Here is an 18,869-nt window from a genome sequence, read left to right as displayed (position 1 = left end):
GTTCTCCGTCCAGTCGAGATACGATCGAGTCGCGTTGATGGCGGAAGTCGGAACAAACATGGCAAACATTAAGTCCGCTATCTCCGGGGCTTATCAGTGGCAGTATTTGGCCGCTTTTGTATACAGCACGAAGTAGACTTGTATATTAGCCCTTACTTGGTATATGTAGATGGTATGATAATATCTCTTGTGTAATACTGCTCTTTGATATACCGAGATTATGCAGGGGGTTTAATTTCTATAAATCGTTGTGGTGGTTCAAGTTCCCCGTAGAAGACTCCCTATCTAGCATCTACAAATCCAGACTTCAATCAAAAGCAATAGACAAGTATAATATATAGGTATATCATCTCTGCCCCATATGCATAGTAGACATCCCATCCATCCCCGAATTCAAATCAGACCGCACCACCCCCAGAATCATCATCCCCTCTCCAACCCCGTCATGAATACCCCCCGCAATCCCCTCCACCCACCACGAAACCAAATCCGCCACCGCAGCACCAACCTTGCCCTCCTGGAATCCAAGAATGGCAGTCCCAAGATTCATCCCACCCTTACCTAGACTATCAGCTACGTCCACGGTAGCAGCGACCAATCGCTCAGTTACTCGATGAGACCGTTCGTACTGGTACATCTGCTGTAGGAGGATTTTGGCATATGGTAAGAGGAACTGAATTAGTAGGAACAATTGGATAATGGTTGAGGCGAGTAGACGGTGGAGATAGGATCGTTCCGAGGGGGTTCTCTGTGAGACTGGGTGGTGACTGCTGTTGTTGGTTTGTGAAACAGCCGTCGGGAATGAGGTTTGGATGCTGTCTGGTAGCTTTTGTGTGATGGTTCTCGTTTCGTGGTCGGTTAGGTCTGTCGGTAGAGCGTCGAGGAGGTATCCCACAGCAGTTATGTACAAGGATCGTACTAGACGGACATCCGAATGAGATTGCTGGGCTTCGTAGCCTGCGTTGCGGAGTAGGTTGAATGCTATACCAGATCAGTCTTTCAATCTTCAAACAGAAAGAAAGGCTTGAGCATACCTGGAATAACTCGATTCCATCTAACCCCCGAATCCGCTTCATATTTTGAAGTAGGCGAGTGACTCTCTCCGTCGGATATCGAGATTGAGGTATCGGATTTGGAAGAACTATCAGATAACCCCCGGTCCTCTGCGCTCGCCGTCACAGGGCGTCGCTGCACCTCCCCGGTAGACGATTCAGACATGGGGCGGTAGTATGCCAGTTGAGGGTCGGATGAAGACGCGAGGCCTCGGTGAGAATTAGGAATTGATTCATTATCATTATGGTCGATATTGGGCAACTTTGGTCGAAAGGAATATAGACGGGACATCCGTTGACGGATGGCGGTTGGGATGAGTGGGAGGAGCAGAGGGAAACCGGCGGGGTAGAGCATTGTTGGTGAGTCCTCCATCTTGCGCTTCAGCCTCTCAAGCCCCAAGGATTGAGTGGGATGTTAATCTTAAAAACGAAGAATGTCCACGGTGGATGGAGCAAAGTCTGTTTGGGTATTTTGTTGTCCAGAGATCTCGGTGGCAGAGGCAAGATAGTGGCTGTCGAGAGGCAGAGTCAACAAGAGATTAACCAGAAGAATCACAAAAAGTGGTATCCAAATGCCAGAGAAGAAGCTGAAACCCAACTGCTGCAGGTTTAAATTAGATCGACATTCAAAACGGCCGATGACAGGGAAAACCGTTGAGAAAAACGGCCCGACTTTCACATGTCAATCCAACCTGGTCGTCCCGTGGCAAAGGTCAGTGGCACAAAGCCACGCCACGAGATGCAGATAAGAGAGGGATCAACCATGGATCGGAAGATATTCAAAGCTTGACCATCAGATGATGATATTCTAGAATGAAGCTTTCATCATCTCGACCGTGCATTCCATGATCAGTTCGCCCTATCGATGACATCTCTCAATAGCCAATCAGAGGCTGTGATCGCTGCGCCCTACTACATCTGCGCCCTTCAAACGATCAGCCCATTTGTATGCAAGGACGGGAGTTATTATATTAAGATGAGTAAATGCCACAATGTTTGAAATGATCATCAAAACAAATGCCTTCGCTATGGTAAAGAAAGAAAGAGAGAATAAAGAAAATCAACAACTTTTCTACTGATCTGAATCCTCCTTAAATTACTTTTAAAATCATCAGGAATCACCATCGACACTGTCAGGTGCCACTCGGATCGGGATAATCCGCATTCGAAAATGGCCTCAGGTCTTGCGTCGGTTCCGAACCCAAGAATCCAGTATATTTTGGACTTGGGATACTAATTGGCGCCGACCCAGGAACTATCGAGTCTGGCATCTTTCCCACGTCGTCTTGTCCACCCTCGTGCCCACCACCCTCTTCGAAGGTCAACCCTTCCATGGCATCTGGGTTCAGCGCATCATAGCCCTCGTTCAGATGCTGCAGGAAAACAGGATCAAATCCCATCTGGATCAACGGATCAACGGAACTGCTAGCCGGTGTTGATAGTGACAAGAACCCAGCCGAAAGACTGCTTCCCCGGTCGGTGGACAGACCAGAAGCAGGCAAAGTGGGAAAAACTCCAGCACTGCCAACATAACTGCCAGTCGAGCTCCCGGGCATGCTAGGTGCCGCAGAGGACCGTCCGGTCCCTGGCAATGCAGGGCTTTGGTAGCCAGAGCTATGGAAACCATGGCTATACAACTGATCAGAGCACACCGACCTTGCTATAGGATTGGTCTCGATAGGCGGTCGTCGCAAACCACCATGGACAGCAAATGGCGGTTGCATGCCCAAATTATCGAATTGAATATGATCGGAGTTTGGGACAATCTCTAACCCAGTATCGCGTTTGAGGATACTTAACCAGACGGGATTATCGGCACAAGTTTGGTTCCAGGGGTCATCGTTTCCATATATGACCTTTCGGGCTTCGTCTTGGATCATCTTATCGGTCGGAATGATGCCCATTGCGACATGATCATTTATAAAAGAAGTGAGCTGGCGCTGTAAACGGTCGAAGCAGTCCGCATCGTGAGGTACCTCTATGCCAAATGCAGGGTTTTTTGGAATATCACATGGCTGTCTTATGGCATGCGATGGTTTAAAGGGTGCCAACGTCTTGTACTCTTGGTCGATTAGGTACGGTGGCATCGCATTCTCTACCAGACTTTGAACAAAGGGTTCGAACCCCCAGTCGCCCTGCCACTGAGCCATGTTGGCGCCATCCTTAAAATGAGCTGCTAGATGTTCAACCCGTTCCTTCCAGGTAGTGAGGTTTGTTGCACAGAACCCACACCGTGACTTGATCTCTGTCGTACCACTTTGCCAATTATCCATGGAAGGATGAAACTTGACGTTGTGCATCAATCGCAGGTGCTGGTTGAGATGGTCCTTCCGGTAGAATGTTCTCTCTTGAAGTGTTTTCTCCTGGCAGGTACTATAGTTATGGGTTTCCAGGTGATCGTTGTCTGGATCGGCCGCCATGCAGAACACACATCGGTTTATGCCCTGAACAGAAACTACACCCCCTAAGGGGGAGCAGGTCCATTTGTCTAAGGCCAAGTGCAGTGACTTCTCATGCCGCTGCCAGTCATACTTGGTAGGGAAGGAGTCGGTACAAAAGGTGCATTGGAATATTCGGGAACTGCGAGCCTTCTGTTGGTTGAAGGCATTCACTGGAACGGAGGGCTTACGCCGACGACGACGTTGTTCCTTTTTGTCCATTGAACCAAAGGATCCTTTGGAAGATCGATGGGAGAATGCAGAGGCAAAGGAGAAGTCAGAGAGGGAAGACCGACTGGTCTCGAAGCTACTGACCGAAGGGGGCTGGAGCATATTCGAGTTCGTCTGGCTTGAGTCATTGCTAGACCCAGTCTTCCGAGAGAGGGAGCGCACGTGACTCAGATGCGACGATCGTGGTTTGGCAGAATCGAATGATGTATTGACCAAAGCTCGGAGAATATCGGAGGTGGCAGCAGGTTCGTTCTCAGGTGGGGAATGCTTCCAACGTTCCAAAGGTGTCATGAGAGATACATCCGGATGCTGTTGTCGCGCTGGTATATCGACAGCACCTGGGACCGGGGAACTGCTGCGCGGGGTGGGGCGAACTTTGCCGCGTCGTCTAGCATTGGCGAGCCAATTACTGACCTGTGCCCTCTTCAGGCCAGTACGCTGCTCTAGTTCGTCTTTTTCTTGCTCTGTTGGATAGGGATGCTGGCTGTGCTCATAGAGCCAGGTTTTTAGGATACGGACCGCCTCGCGCGATAACCGAGAACTGCTTTTCCTCCCTTGAGAATCGAGATCCTCAGAAAAAGTTGCTCCGGGAAGGGACTTGAGTGCTTTCTTTCCCGTCAGACCGCCAGTGGGGATGTCGACATTCTCAGTGACCGTGTGTAACGTATCCAGGAACTTGCCCGGTTTTTTGGCGTGGGTGAAGCTGCATTGGCGGTAGAGAGAGATGCAGCACGTACAACCATTCTGCATCACTCCCCTGTTTGCCACGAAACAATCAAAGCCCATCCGCCTACAGAAATCGCATGGGTCTTTGGCCCGAGACATGGGAAATGCTTCTCTTTCCAGAGCAGAGCCTGCGATGTCGTTCACCTGTTGCGGCTCATCCTGTTCTGGTAGATCATTGGGAAACTCGAGTGACTGTTCCTGAGCAAGCGAGTCGCAGTTGGCAGTAACTTCGTTTCCGTCCACCTCGATATGGTCTGAAGCCACATCGTCATCCTGGGCCTGGGAGTGGGAGCCATATGAAGCCCTATCAAAATCGAAGTACTCCATTCAGGGTGGGTTTGATTGAATCTCAGCTGTGAATTAGGAGAAACCCTAACTACAACAGCAACTATGAGGGTGACCAAAAGCAAGAAAGCAGCAATTGAAAAGAGAATCGGTGAGATGGGGAAAACAGAAAGGTAGAAACTGGGCGTTCACACGAGAAAATATGGGGGACCTTTTTTCACCTGGGGTAGCAAAGGCATGCCGAACAGTAGTACCTTTTCAGTACCGTGGAGCGGCCGTTCGTGGATAGACCCCTAGGAAGCATTGCCGTAGGGAGGGCACGTGCCAGTTATCGTGTTTGGTCCAGTCGGCACGGCCGATGATTGCCTGGAGATGTTGGAAACGACGCCATCCTCCAGAATGTGGAGGGGGGATACTCGGAGACAGAGACCAAGTCCGTGAGATTCGAGATAGCTAGTTTAGCTGCAGCACAGGGCGTCTGCTCTGGATGGATGGAGATCAAAGGAAAAGAGGGGAAGAAATTGTCGGTCGATGGGGCAGCACGCCCTTCCAGTGACAGCGCTATGCCTGGTCGGGCTAGCGCGTGTCAGTGCGGGGCAGTCCCGATTGGGAAAGAATGAATCATCTCAGGGTTTGATAGACGATATCGGAGAAGCTGCAGAGTCGGATTGGCCTGTGGATGGACGGAGATTGTTTATTAATGATGTTGCTGATAAATAAACGACGATCATAGATAGCATCAAAAAGACTGTTCTCTTGATTGGTCCCGAGCCACTATATATACAAACTTAGTTGTACTGTATATGGATTTAGATCGTCATCACTGGATGAAAATAGCCGTCGACGGCTAAGTGGAAGCTTACAATAGATTGACATAAAAATAAATAATGGAATGAACGAGTCATATTAATCAATTAGTATCTGCATATATATATCCTTGAATAAAGCTATCATCCTCGCATTACTGGCAGCTCTATACAAAAGTCATCTCGATGATGATCCTCAGTTGAGCACTCCCTCCGATAACGCCTGTCCAAAAGAAATGTCATCACGCGGCCATGTGTGATCATACATGGCGCAAGACCACACACCCTTCTGACAAATGCTATATGCATGACAATCACCGTTTCCAACCGGGCGTCTTGAACAGCCCCGAGTTCCGATAGACGATCTTCTGATGGATGGAATACACTAAAGAGGTATCCAACCCGTGATGGCTGACTCTGCATTTATTATTACAATATCCGCATATTGGGCATGGTTCATAGTTTGTCGGGTATTTACTATGTATGCCTTGGTTTCACTGCCGATATACCTACTCTCCTTGGCGTCAAAAAGTTCTATGCAGTTGCTATCTATGATTGCATCCAATTTAATTAGATCCCCGATCCATTACATATCCCCTAGAAAGTAGCTGTTCCTTTGCCACTTTGACAGTATTGTTGGTTTGTCTTGTTGAGACGTCATGGATAGTCATAGCTGCCGCATATTCTTTTTCCCACGCTCCGTCTTGAGTCCTACCTATCCTTGACAGGATCATGGCATCGATGTTTCTGTCTAGGTTTAAGCGACTAAAAAGCGGAGATTCATCCAAAGAGCCTGTTTTCCTGAGATTCAGATCGTCGAAACGTTTCATTATAGGCGTCGTGGTGAATTCCATCTTCGTGGTATGAGATAACCGAGTAATCAATTCAAGAGAGCTGTGCTAATATTCAGTCTGCCCCCTTATTTCTTCGGTGGTAATAGGATATTGTTCTATATGGAGTGGTGGGTTCGTTGCGCCAGTGATATGTTTGGGGATTTGACATTTCTCATAGATTGTTCCTGTCGTCCCGGCGGCTCTCCACACCAAGATCCATCCAACGGTCCATCAAGGCGAGTGCCCCGTGTTGTTATTCCTGTCAGTGTATTAATACTTATACAGTACAACAATGGACGTCTATTCTGTTGGCTCTTTATGGAGTGGCGCTGTTGTTTCTAGCCCGTGAGCTTGGGACCTACCGGATTGTGATCAGAATGACTTGCTGACGAGATTCAATATAGCTGTCGCCGGATTCATCGCTGATCGGACAAAATCTCGCAAAAAACCTTTCCTGGTTGGATTGCTCAACTTAGCCGGTGCCACTTCTTTTCTTTTCTTCGGATCCAGATTGCCTTTCTGGATTATTGGCCGCCTTCTCCAGGGTGCATCCGCAGCCGTCGTGTGGACAGTCGGGCTGGCTATTATCGTGGACACAGCTGGGAAAAAGCATCTTGGGGAATCACTGGGGTTTGCAAGCATGGCAGCAACCCTTGGAGTCATGTGTGGGCCCGCCGTTTATGAACACGGCGGATACCATGCAGTATTTGGCATGTCGTATGGCTTAGTCGCAGTTGATATCGCTTTGAAATTGAGCATTATTGAAAGGAAACAGGCTGCGAAGTGGTTGGATATAGAGATACACGAAACGGCAGAGTCGCCAGTGGACTCTGATCCGAAGATTCATTTCAGATCCATTCGCATTCTTCTCTCCTCTCGGCGTATAATCCCGATTACCTGGTCATATTTTGTATCAGCGCTTGTTCTGAGTGCATTTGACAGCATCCTTCCCTTGTACATTGAAAATTTGTTTCACTGGAAGCAGACAGCCCAGGGTCTCATCTTCATTCCTCTCTCGGTCCCTAACGTACTCGGCCCGGTGGTTGGAATCATCATCGATAAATACGACAAATCACGGCGCTTTCTCTGTTCTGGGGCCTTTTTAGCCTGTACCCCAAACCTCGTGCTCCTTCGCCTGATCACAAAAGATACCTTCGGACACAAGGTGTTGCTTTGCGCCTTGCTAGGGCTAATTGGACTCTGTGTGACGATTGTGCTCCCGTCGATGACGGTCGAAGTCTCTCTCACTGTGAAGGAAAAAGAGGAAGAGTCGCCTGATATATTCGGGAAAGGGGGTGCGATGGCCCTCGCGCATGGGATAGTGAACGCCTCGTTCGCGACAGGACTTATCGCAGGGCCATTCTTTGCGGGGTTTATTCGACAAGCGGCAGGATGGGGGGCCGCGACGTGGGCTGTCAGTATAGTCACTGGAGTGACTGCTATCCCAATGGTGTTGCTTCTTGGAGGGCCTATCTGGGAAAGGCGAGACGAGAAGGTCGAGGAGCATCCTAGCGCTTAGAGTTCCTCGCATATGATGTTGAGGGTTGGGAAATATACCCGTGAACCTGCGAGGGCATTTGTTATATTGATGCCACCCCGCTGGTTTGCAAAGGATAATCTTTAAGTTGCGGCGACTTATTACATGCATACAAGAGCAAAAATAATTATAATTCCGGGAAATAAGATAAAAAGCATGAAACCCAATTGCATCGGTAAAAAAGCAAAAAAGAAATGATCAAGTTCCGACACGGGGAATCGAACCCCGGGCTGTCGTGTGAGAGACGACGATGTTAACCACTACACCACATCGGATGGTTGTTGAATATGCGTCCATTTTTGGCTATAAGGTTGCTTTCAAAAGAATCCACGCTAATTATATCGTGCCCTCCTCTTGACCCTCCCCCTCTCCTCCCTCTTTGAAATGTCTCAGTGCCAATAACAGTTGATGAAAAACACATCCATCAAGGATATGAGGATGACTACCTGTCTTAGGTTATGACTACCTGTCTTAGGTTCTCTAAACCTGATACTACTCGACAATTAACCCGTACAAATGATGATTTGCTAACAAGACGAGTCTGTCTTCTTGAGATTTGGGTGCGAAGTGCTAACTCAAACCAAATTTATTGGAAAATTATTTCCCATTCTTCTGATTGAATTCGTCCACCACCTTTCGTGTTGTTTTGATTATGTCCAAGCACCCGGGAGAGTCGGAGTGGCAGCAGATGGACACTGGATAGTTCTTCACTGGCAGTGGTACGACGGTGCCATCCACAGCAGTCACTGACTGGTCCTCGATTTGCTGTCGTACATGTTTCTCGACGTCCTTAGGATCCCATGGCTTCTTCTTGCGGTCGATCACAAGCATGCCCCGCGAATCGTACTTGACGTCACCATAGAATTCGGCCCAAAACTCTACTCCAAGATCATTGGCAGCTTTCTCCATCTGAGTACCAGGAAGCCCAAAAACCGGCACTCCGGGGGGAATTCCCAGCATAACGGCCTTTGCCACATCATAATCCCGACACATCATTCCGTATAACACCCCGTGGGGTTTAACGTGGTTGAGAGGGACGTTTTCGCGGTCCAAGAAGCCTTTTAGCGCACCCACTTGGTAGACGGTGATTGCTGTTAATTCCTCGGGCGAGAGCTTCATCTCCCGTCGTCCGAAACCTTGGAGATCCGGCAGACCGGGGTGAGCTCCAACTTTGATATTGTGAGCTTTGCAATTTTGAACCGTCTCCAACATGATCAAAGGGTCACCGCCATGGAAACCACATGCGACATTGGCGATGTCGATCATGGGGAGCAGCTCGAGATCTGGGCCACATGCCCAATTCCCATACTACAATACCTAATAAGTTAATTGAGATGCATTATAAACTTGGATTCAAGGGTGCAAAGGGAAGGACGCACAGCTTCTCCCAAATCACAATTGATAAGGGCTTTTTGCTGGATTGGGGGCATGGTTGTTCTTTCGTCGCGTTGCCAGGTATTTCGGATATGCGGTGAAATGAAGAAAATAAATCGAAAGAGGCGAGGATGATTGTTCCCCAGTTATATCATTTGGGATTTCAAGACTCGATTATATCCACGGATGAGGGGTTCGGATCCACATTTATCTACGTGGGCACCGATCACCTCCAACATCTCCAACTCGGCGATCATGAATTCATCATCCACCATAGAGGTCTCTGCTTTCGGTCATCGGCTGATGATCATGGTACTCCCTTATCTGGACATGGAATTCCTCATTGGTTATTAACACCGAGGTGGTCAAACCTCTCTAAGATGTGAAGTGCCCCTCTTCATTCATTTAACAGAGACAATATTCCCCGCAGCATCGCTTGTGGGATTGGTATTGTATTCTACATCTTCTATTCATGATGGATTCGCTCAAGACACTATTGGTAGCTAATCGCGGCGAAATAGCCGTTAGAGTCTTGAAGACAGCGAAGTATGGAGCTCGATTGCTACCCTCGCCGCTTCTGATCAAGACGTAGCTAATTATTTGTCTTTTAGGAAGTTGAATATTCGAACTGTTGCTGTATATACTCAGCCAGATGCTGCTTCAACTCATGTACACCTAGCTGACCACGCCGTTCTTCTCTCTGGTCACCCCTCAAAAGCGTACATTGATGGGTTGGTTTGTCCTATCCATACCCGATGACTGCTGTGTACCTGACTGCCCAAGGGATCAAATAATAGATATAGCCAAAAGAAATAACGTGGATGCTATAATTCCTGGATATGGTTTTCTGTCCGAGAATGCAGATTTTGCGAGAGCCGCCGCCGCTGCCGGTTTGGTTTTTGCAGGGCCTTCGCCAGAAAGCATTGAAGCTTTTGGGCTAAAACACACTGCCCGAGATCTTGCTACTAAAGCCGGAGTCCCCATTGTGCCTGGTTCCACTGGTTTGGTGAAGAGTGAAGATGAAGCTGTGGAGGTGGCCAAGAAACTGGGATTTCCGGTAATTCACATCCAATTATTGACTTGATACTGGGGCTGACATATATTGCAGGTCATGCTCAAAGCCACCGCTGGCGGTGGTGGAATGGGGCTGCTTACATGCAATGACGAGTCAGAAGTGCGACAATCGTTTGCCACAGTCAGGTCTAGAGGAGAGGCCTTATTCAAGAACGCAGGGATGTTCATTGAACGGTATTATCCTTCTAGCCACCACATTGAGGTGCAGGTGTTTGGTAATGGGGATGGAAAGGCAATCTACTTTGGTGAGCGTGAATGCTCTATCCAGAGAAGACATCAAAAGGTTATCGAAGAATGCCCGAGCCCCTTCGTTACCAGAAACCCTGGGCTACGTGAAAAGCTGGGCGATGCTGCTGTGCGACTAGCCGAGTCGATAAAGTATGGATCGGCTGGGACAATCGAGTATCTAGTTGACGACGAAACAGGCGGATTCTTCTTCCTTGAGATGAACACGCGCCTTCAGGTTGAGCACGGAATCACAGAACTTTGCTATGGAGTTGATTTAGTAGAGCTCATGCTGAAACAGGCTGATGCTCAAGTTTCTGGGAAAAAGGGCATCGAGGCATCGTTCCTGACCAGTCTATCGTCCAAGACTCCATCTGGAGCTGCTATCGAGGCTCGAGTCTATGCAGAAAATCCCATCAAGGACTTCGCCCCTTGCCCTGGAACACTTCAAAGCGTGGAGTGGAAGGAATTGCCTGGTTCCAGAATTGACACATGGGTATATAGAGGAGTCAAAGTATCTGCAAATTATGGTACGCCAACCACGCCAACCCTTGAACGAGACTGACATATGGTAGATCCCCTGCTTGCAAAGGTCATGTATCATTCCCCAAGCAGACAACAGACTATCGAAGGGATGTCGACGATATTAAAAGAGTCGCACATTTGCGGCCCTCCAACAAATCTGGAGTTCTTAGCCAAGATACTTGCTGACGAGAGATTCGTCGCTGGCAACACCTTGACAAAGTTCTTGGACAGCTTTGAATTTAATCCCTGTGCCATTGACGTGGTATCTGGAGGTGCCTATACCCTCATTGAAGACTGGCCAGGGCGTCCGACGCTTGGAAGAGGATTCTGCCACTCTGGTCCTATGGATCCATTAGCATTTCGCATTGCGAATGCGCTCGTTGGCAACCCTGTTGGTCTTGAAGCTTTGGAGATCACATTGAGTGGACCAGATTTACGATTCCTTGGACCAGCGCTGGTATCTGTCTGCGGTGCTGCCGTTGAAGCCAAACTGGATGGCGTTGCCATTCCAATGTGGTCCAGAATCAAAGTTTCTACCGGTCAACGCCTGACTATAGGTAAAACCATTGGAAACGGCTGTCGAGCTTATTTGGCTGTCTTTGGTGGATTCACAAATGTTGCCAAGTGGTTCGGATCCAAGTCTACCTCGCCAATGGTTGGGGTTGGAGGATATCAGGGCCGGGCGCTCGCATCCGGTGATCTTCTGTCCATCTCGAGCCAGCTCCCTGATGTCAGTGGTGAACTTCGTCTGCCGGAGCACCTGATTCCTAAGTATCCTAATCATTGGGAACTGCTTGCTATGCCTGGCCCTTATGATGAGGGATACATTGTGCCAGATAGCATTGACATGCTGTATGAAACCCACTGGAAGATCTCGCATAACGCAGCTAGAGGTGGTATCCGCCTTATTGGACCAAAACCGACATGGGCTCGCTCAGATGGAGGAGAAGGTGGTGCCCATCCATCAAACCTAATCGAATATGGATATGCGATAGGGTCACTCAACTGGACAGGCGACGACCCTGTGATATTCCCCCAAGATGGACCGGACTTTGGTGGATTTATCAGTAGCCACACTATTGTGAAGGCAGACCTGTGGAAGTTGGGACAGGTCAAAGCTGGGGATACGCTCAAGTATAGAGCTGTATCTGTGGCGGATGCAGTGGCTTCCCGCAGAACCACGGAGAAGTTTATCAATGATGTCGTGCAACGTTGCTATCATGGAGGCGACTTCAGCAGTATAGAACCTTTGAGAGACGACCTTCCAACAGAGCTTAAGAGTGGGAACCGCGGCAGTGGTGTAATTCACCAGATACAAGAGAAGGGGAATCAACCGCTTGTTTCCTATCGACAGGTAAGAGAAAGCCATTGGATGTTGAGGGCCAGCTAACATTATCGTTAGGCGGGAGACGACTACCTCCTGATTGACTACGGTAACGGAGCGTTTGATCTGAATCACCGTTGTAGGGTTACTGCTCTCAAGAAGGTACTGGAAGATGGCAAAGCAGACATATCATTCTCAGATAGCTTGATAGGGATGGTCGGATGTGGAAACTGTAAGACTACATGCAACGGAGCGGCTATATCGTTTTGCTAACATTTATTGTAGCTCTGATGCTTTATTACGACGGCCTCAAAATACCACAAGGAAAGCTAATCAATTATCTCTCCGACATCGAGGCCAGACTCGGTGACCTCAGCAAAGCAAAAATGCCCAGTCGTCTATTCAAGCTCCCACTTACATTTGAAAGCCAGAGACAAAAGGATGCCCTAAAGCGCTACATGGAGACCCAGCGTCCTTATGCAACCTATTTACCCGACAATCTTGAGTTTGTTGCAAAGAACAACGCCTTCACGAGACAGGAGTTCGAAAACATCTTCCTCACAGCAAGCCTTATGGTTGTCTCTGTCGGGTTCTTCACTGCCCTTCCACTCGCCCTCCCTGTCGACCCACGACAACGAATGAATTGTCCAAAGATGAACCCTAGTAGGGTTTACACCCCTGCAGGTTCTGTATCATGGGGTGGAAGCTGTATGGCGTGAGTAACACCAACAACCACCCTTCGCGACCTTAGCACTAATCACAATCCCTATCAAGATTATACAATGTCGACTCCCCCGGCGGATACCAAATGACAGGCATGACCATTCCAGGCGTCGACATTCTCGGTTCCAAGAAAGGCTACAGTCCCGAACGACCATGGCTCTTTGAAGACTTTGACCAAATTACCTTCTACCAAGTCTCCGAAGCCGAATACGAAAAGGAACTCGCCCTCTTCAACAGCGGTAGATACGGGTACCAATGGGAAGAGGTGACCTTTGATATGGCTGAACATAACCGACTCCTCGACGAGACCAAGGACGAAGTAGCAGCCATCCGAGACCGTCAGCGAAAAGTGCAAGCTGAGATGGATAAAGTCGAAGCAGAATTACTTGATCGTTGGGCGAAGGAGAAGGCCGAAAGGGGGATTCCCATGGATACAATTGAGAATTTACTCCAAGGTAGAATACACCTGTTTTCTTCCTCTCTTTGATCATCATACTAATACTTTTACTCGTATCTAGACCCCGAAATCCACCCCATCGAAGCCCCATTGAACGCCAACGTATGGAAGGTAGAAGTGAAGCAAGGCGACAAGATCGGAGAAGACCAAGTCGTCATCATTCTGGAGGCTATGAAACTCGAGATTGCCGTTCGGGCAGATCCTGCCTCGGTTGGAACGACTGTCGAGAAAGTTCTGGTTCAATCGGGTGATTCCATCGAGGCTGGTAAACCTTTGTTACTGACAAGAAAGAGCTCGAAATGAGCTGTATGATATCATGAATACTGCATCATTTCAGGGCATCTATCTATACAGACGGTATATAGTGTAGTGTAGTACGTATGTGAAATGAAACGTTCAATTCATACTCATATCCCAGAAACGAAATTGGTATCTAGACATAACGCATGGCAAACCCTGAAATCATAAAAGCATAGGCCGATTATTCCCACCAGAAACTAACACTGATCCCGGCCTTCAATCCCCGGACGTAATGCCACCATCCCACAGGGATATACAAACACTCTCCTTCCTTGAGAACGGTCTCGACATACTCCGCCTGCAAAAACCCAGGCCACATGGCGTCCCACTGGTCGGATTCCGCGGGGGAAAGCTCAATAGAGGCAAGGTCTACCTGCGATGTATTGGACATGTCGATGAGTTGTTTGTTCTGGTCGGGGCCGACGCCGCCGCCGCCGCCTCCCTGGGCTCTGTTTTCTTTATGCTCGGATGAGGAATCGACGGTCTCCATGCCTCTGGGGTAGATCTGGGAAGCGGGTGTGTGTGGTGAGTATAGACGGATGTACTTTGTGCCCGCGACCTGGACTAGAATGTTGTGATAGGGATCATGGTGGAGGGGGGAGATTGTCCACGAAGGGCCAATCCAGGTGTTGATGATGGGGTCGCTGGGGAGGCCGTAGTTGGATTCTGTGTCGGAAGCTTCGGGGTGTATTGTTGTCTCTGGTGTCTCCTTCGTTTTATCCGGGTGTGATTTGTTCGCTTTTAATTTTTCTTTTTGTTCCTGGCGTTTCTTCAGATAGACTGGCGTCCCTGGTTCAGGGCCAGGGGGGTCAATATAGCAATAATCAGGGATGGAAATATCCTTTCGCAGAGCCGGAATCTGAGCAAGCAGATCATGCTGCGCCATGTAACCCGTTTGACCCTCGTCATCATCTTCCTCATCCTGACCATTCTCCCCTCTCCAGATGAATCGATCAACAAACTCCTTGAACTCCATTATGCGCTGCCCCCACCCCTCATCCGTATACGACCTTCCCACCTCGACAGGAACAAGCCGACGACCGCCAAAGGTCCGATCGAACCAGTAATCCCGCGAAGCCCATGGCCTCGTCGACATAGCGGGCCAATGTTCCACCGCATCGGTAATGATCAACGGCGTCCGGACATTATGAATATGGTTCTCGATTGAATCGAACGACGGCGCAGAAAGTCGAGGAATCGGACACTGCAAGCTCTGGGCCGGGACCCTGTCGGGGGGGAAGAGAGGAGGTGAGAGCTTCCTTCGTTTCGAAGCATGGTAGCAATCAAGACCCCCGTCGCCATCGGAATCTGGCGGTGAATGCGTATCCTGGGCTTTCGACAGGGTTGATCCCTGAAGTGTCGCAAGCAGTGATTCCACCAGAGTCTCTCGCAGAGGCGCCCCGGTCATAATCAACGCTTTGTCAAGCACATGGACAGTAGGCGATAGCCACGACGCCTTGGGACTAATCCCCAACTCCTTCTTATTCTCTCTGAGGCCTGTAACAAGCGCCCCACAGCCATTCTTGTCAATTATCCCTCCCCTGTCGAGTCCGCAGTTCTCGCAGATGGTGAGACAGGCTTTAACGATGCTCGCGTCTGTGTATAATCGTCGCCAGCAGGTTTCGACATCTTTGAATGGGAAAACGCGTAATTTCGCGTCGGCAAGCTGGAGAGCTTTGTCTGGATTACCCAAGACGAGGTCGCGATGGGCGTCAAGGTCGTGGTTGAGACATTTGAGGATGGGGTCGTCGGGGGTGGGATCTGCGATGGCGGAGAGGGCGTCGGCGAGGACGGATTGGAGATGCATTTTATGTTCTCTAACTCTCTAGATAGAGAGGTGGGAAATAATATGCATGGAGGATTAGTACTGCATGTGTAGTCAATATGAAGTAAGTATTAGTAGTTGGTTGAAGAGGAAAGGGTTTTCTGGGGATGTTCGTTTTTTCTTTTTTGCTGGCCGACAAGACAACGTCATCGCTTGTTGATAAACATTAGGACAATGCATTTTCGGGTTTTCTTTGTTTATTGTTCTTACATTGCCTTAGATAAAAGATAGTAAACAAATATAAATTCTTTGATTCTGAGATTACTATACAATGCTTGCTTTTACAATCGCCAATAATATACAAGAGTCGTGATATATATCCTGTCCACAACACCGATCTCTAGTACTCCAACAAATCAACCACCAACTTGGGGATGCGACTGACGCCCTCGCCTCTCATGGCACTCACGGGAACGACAGTTACTTTCTCTATCCATCCATGTTCGTATCCTCCTGGATGCTCAACCTCACCCTTGCCCACGGCGGAAATGTAGTCTCGCAGCTCTTTGAACCGATCTTGGGTTTCAGGTAGATCAGCTTTGGTAGCTACGACGAACCATGGCTTCGTGTGGATAGGTGGAATTGCAAGCTCGGGAAGCTCTTTTTCGCTAGCAGGCGACATGTTGATATGCTCCATGGGGTCATGCGATTTGGCATGACCAGCCAACTCGGGCAGACCATGCTCTTTGGGCCATGACATGGAATCTTCGCCTTCAGAGGAGAGTTCAGTATCGCGCACCCGTTCATATGCACCAAGTTCGCGCCACAGATTCTTGACTCCCTGGATTGGGTCTCCATTGCTGAGGTCGACCACAAAAGCCAGGATACCAGCGCGCTCAATATGTCGCAGGAATCCTAAACCAAGACCACGGTCCAAATGGGCGTCTTCAATTAGACCGGGAATATCGGCGATGGTGAAGTTGGTTCGTTTTCTCTTGGACTCGACAAGCGGCCTTCCTTTGTGATCGTCGATGACAACAGTACCAATACTTGGTTCAAGCGTGGTGAATTCCCAGTTTCCAATGCGCGTGCGACTGTTAGTCAACGACCGTAACAAAGTGCTCTTCCCGGCATTGGGTTTCCCGACCAGTCCAACATCAGCCAGTAGTTTCAACTCAAATTCCAACTCCAGACGCATACCACCTTCACCTCTAGACGCAAAGTTCGGTCGGGTTATTGTGCGGGAGATAAAGTGCGGGTTACCCAAACCACCCACAGCACCGGCAGCCAGCAACATCGGCTTATCCATATGCTGAGAGAGATCAAGGTGAATCGGCGCCTTCGGTTCCATCGCGGCAAGCGGCGATCGTCGTGGCGGGTTTCTAGGGAACACTGTCGTAAGGAAATCGGAGGGTTTGGCACCAGGGTACAGAACCCAACGGTCATGGCGGATCGAGGTAAATCCAATCTCATCCAACTCATCCGTCTCCTGATTCATTTTGGCCTCGTATTCCATCTTGCGACGCTTCTTTTCCTCCGCGACAGGATCGTACCGCTCTACTTCCCGGATTACCGTTCCAACGGGAACCTGGAGCAGAACATCCTCTCCTCGCTTACCACCTTTACTCTTGCCCTGGCCATTCTTCCCTCGACCGGCTCTGATAACACCTCTGCGCGCAAGCTTGTGCAGACTCGTCATGCCCTCGACAGCTTGGATGTAGATACTTCCGCCGCTACCGCCATCGCCGCCATTGGGGGGGCCTTCTTCAATGAACTTTTCGCGAAGGTACGAGACACACCCACTCCCACCGGACCCGGCATGGATTGTAGAGCGACATTTATCCTGGAAGATGAATCGGGAGTAATCGTCAGGCGACGGGTTCAAGTGCGACAGCTCCGGGGAAGGTTCGTCAGCGTCAACGTCAGCGGGAGGGTCGCTCGATCGCGGAGGCTCGGCTTCTGTACTGTGCCATCGGCAAGATTGTCTGAGGACTCGAGCTGTATCTTGACGGGGTGTGTGAAGACGGACGGATTGTCTGATGAGGAGAGAGGGGAAAGAAAACAGAAGACCTGTTCGTTGGTTCGCCATGATGCACGATTAGGTACTGCGCATTCTGATGGCGTTGTCCAGGGAGATGCAATCCAGTCAAATCACTGCATGTAGCCCCAATGACAGATTAATTCAATGGTTCAGAAATATCCAGTGTATAAAGTATTCTGTAGAAGCTGCAGCAGCTCTCTACCAAGATTGAATCAGTTACGTCGTTATCCACAAAATTCAAATCACGTGCCCTATCAGCACGTGATGATAAGTGCATAGTGCCTTGCAGCCTGAGGATGCATGAATCATGAATCAGACCAGCAGCGGTTCGCTCACATCTTCCCAGTCAAACCAACAGGTCCGATCCTGTCAATCTTGCAAACTACATTCGGAATGTACAGACTATCTACAGACTACTTCACCCGGATACGGAACACACCGCGTGACCTACCAATAGTGGGAAGTACTTTTTGGTCAATGTCCTTTGAAGGATCATTATTGCCGCTGCCCTGCACGGTTGCTCTGGTGGCTTTTGAACCCATCCAAGGACCGGGCCAAGCGGCGCCAACGTTATTCCTGTACCACCGACTCCCACAAACAAACAATCTTCCCGCTCATCTGCATGATCAAGATGTTGAAAGAAACAAAGAGAAAAGCAAAGAAAAAAACAAAATCTTCTGACCGTGTCGACTGACTGTCGAGTCTGAAAATAGACATCTACAATCCGGATACGGGCACGGGTTACAATGCACCTCAGTCTAGACCGCCTCAATATTGGGCAAGCCCTGCTTGCGTATGTAGCCATGACAAGCAAAAGAACCGACGAAGCGTGACGATGACAGATAGACGGGGCCAATCACCAGGGTGAGGAGATGAGACCCCCCTTGAAAGTTGAAGCAGCCTTGAGCAACAACCCTTGAATATGGACTCGGACAAGATGTGATGTGACGGGGGGAAAGGGAAGGGCGCGGAAACAGGGACAGGGGGACAAAAGTACGATATTTTTTTTCGGCGTCTCCAGGCTCCAGCCAGCAAGAACTTCAGCTGGATGCTTCCAGCCGACGGTGGTACTTTTGGCATTGGACGTGCTCTTCCGTATCGCCCCTCAGAGCAGACCAGCGGAGGATCGACTTGGAGAGTCCGGGCTTAAGAC

At 49.3% G+C, this 18,869-nt stretch overlaps 8 protein-coding genes and 1 non-coding gene across 9 annotated transcripts; 3 read left to right on the top strand and 6 right to left on the bottom strand.

Annotated features, from left to right (window-relative positions):
• Nucleotides 1-87: 87 nt before the first annotated feature.
• On the bottom strand, nt 88-1,841 carry ASPWEDRAFT_39995 (uncharacterized protein). Its single transcript, XM_040835226.1, has 2 exons — nt 1,035-1,841; nt 88-981 (listed from the first exon to the last, which is right to left on the bottom strand). Exons 1-2 carry the CDS (start codon nt 1,423-1,425, stop codon nt 347-349), a joined length of 1,026 nt encoding a protein of 341 aa, XP_040688558.1. The 5' UTR covers nt 1,426-1,841; the 3' UTR covers nt 88-346.
• A 344-nt stretch (nt 1,842-2,185) lies between these two features.
• On the bottom strand, nt 2,186-4,774 carry ASPWEDRAFT_110288 (putative homeobox and C2H2 transcription factor; the record flags this gene model as incomplete). The annotated part of the gene is made up of 1 exon (XM_040828160.1): nt 2,186-4,774. One exon carries the CDS (start codon nt 4,772-4,774, stop codon nt 2,186-2,188), a length of 2,589 nt encoding a protein of 862 aa, XP_040688557.1.
• A 1,505-nt stretch (nt 4,775-6,279) lies between these two features.
• On the top strand, nt 6,280-8,092 carry ASPWEDRAFT_739639 (MFS transporter; the record flags this gene model as incomplete). Its single annotated transcript, XM_040839415.1, has 5 exons — nt 6,280-6,399; nt 6,479-6,499; nt 6,550-6,607; nt 6,657-6,716; nt 6,776-8,092. 5 exons carry the CDS (start codon nt 6,280-6,282, stop codon nt 7,888-7,890), a joined length of 1,374 nt encoding a protein of 457 aa, XP_040688556.1. The 3' UTR covers nt 7,891-8,092.
• Nucleotides 8,093-8,111: 19 nt separating this feature from the next.
• Nucleotides 8,112-8,183, bottom strand: ASPWEDRAFT_t115. Its single transcript has one exon. It is a non-coding gene; the product is annotated as a tRNA-Glu (tRNA).
• Nucleotides 8,184-8,505: 322 nt separating this feature from the next.
• Nucleotides 8,506-9,338, bottom strand: ASPWEDRAFT_110549 (LamB/YcsF family protein; the record flags this gene model as incomplete). Its single annotated transcript, XM_040828187.1, has 2 exons — nt 8,506-9,216; nt 9,288-9,338. 2 exons carry the CDS (start codon nt 9,336-9,338, stop codon nt 8,506-8,508), a joined length of 762 nt encoding a protein of 253 aa, XP_040688555.1.
• Nucleotides 9,339-9,757: 419 nt separating this feature from the next.
• Nucleotides 9,758-13,913, top strand: ASPWEDRAFT_111726 (bifunctional urea carboxylase/allophanate hydrolase; the record flags this gene model as incomplete). Its single annotated transcript, XM_040828266.1, has 9 exons — nt 9,758-9,828; nt 9,894-10,013; nt 10,066-10,339; nt 10,391-11,111; nt 11,157-12,460; nt 12,509-12,662; nt 12,716-13,145; nt 13,205-13,608; nt 13,672-13,913. 9 exons carry the CDS (start codon nt 9,758-9,760, stop codon nt 13,911-13,913), a joined length of 3,720 nt encoding a protein of 1,239 aa, XP_040688554.1.
• Nucleotides 13,914-13,933: 20 nt separating this feature from the next.
• ASPWEDRAFT_39986 (putative JmjC domain protein) lies at nt 13,934-15,893 on the bottom strand. Its single transcript, XM_040835225.1, has one exon. The coding sequence runs from the start codon at nt 15,715-15,717 to the stop codon at nt 14,092-14,094; it is 1,626 nt and encodes a 541-aa protein (XP_040688553.1). The 5' UTR covers nt 15,718-15,893; the 3' UTR covers nt 13,934-14,091.
• Nucleotides 15,894-16,075: 182 nt separating this feature from the next.
• On the bottom strand, nt 16,076-17,764 carry ASPWEDRAFT_27565 (GTP-binding protein Obg; the record flags this gene model as incomplete). Its single annotated transcript, XM_040833014.1, has 1 exon — nt 16,076-17,764. The coding sequence occupies one exon, from the start codon at nt 17,762-17,764 to the stop codon at nt 16,076-16,078; it is 1,689 nt and encodes a 562-aa protein (XP_040688552.1).
• A 126-nt stretch (nt 17,765-17,890) lies between these two features.
• On the top strand, nt 17,891-18,832 carry ASPWEDRAFT_481722 (uncharacterized protein). The gene is made up of 2 exons (XM_040837066.1): nt 17,891-18,371; nt 18,430-18,832. The coding sequence occupies exons 1-2, from the start codon at nt 18,017-18,019 to the stop codon at nt 18,582-18,584; spliced, it is 510 nt and encodes a 169-aa protein (XP_040688551.1). The 5' UTR covers nt 17,891-18,016; the 3' UTR covers nt 18,585-18,832.
• The last annotated feature ends 37 nt before the right edge of the window (nt 18,833-18,869 follow it).

Source organism: Aspergillus wentii (genome assembly GCF_001890725.1).
Source record: "Aspergillus wentii DTO 134E9 unplaced genomic scaffold ASPWEscaffold_4, whole genome shotgun sequence".
NCBI classification, from domain to species: domain Eukaryota; kingdom Fungi; phylum Ascomycota; class Eurotiomycetes; order Eurotiales; family Aspergillaceae; genus Aspergillus; species Aspergillus wentii.
This window is presented reverse-complemented; position numbering and strand designations above follow the sequence as displayed.

Bases quoted from the DNA above. Each gene is read 5' to 3' on its own strand.
- ASPWEDRAFT_481722 (XM_040837066.1), top strand. From the start codon at position 18,017: ATGAATCATGAATCAGACCAGCAGCGGTTCGCTCACATCTTCCCAGTC. The intron at 18,372-18,429 runs GCAAAGAAAAAA...GTCTGAAAATAG, and splicing joins TGAAAGAAACAAAGAGAAAA to ACATCTACAATCCGGATACG.
- ASPWEDRAFT_39986 (XM_040835225.1), bottom strand. From the start codon at position 15,717: ATGCATCTCCAATCCGTCCTCGCCGACGCCCTCTCCGCCATCGCAGAT.
- ASPWEDRAFT_39995 (XM_040835226.1), bottom strand. From the start codon at position 1,425: ATGGAGGACTCACCAACAATGCTCTACCCCGCCGGTTTCCCTCTGCTC. The intron at 982-1,034 runs GTATGCTCAAGC...GATCTGGTATAG, and splicing joins ATGGAATCGAGTTATTCCAG to CATTCAACCTACTCCGCAAC.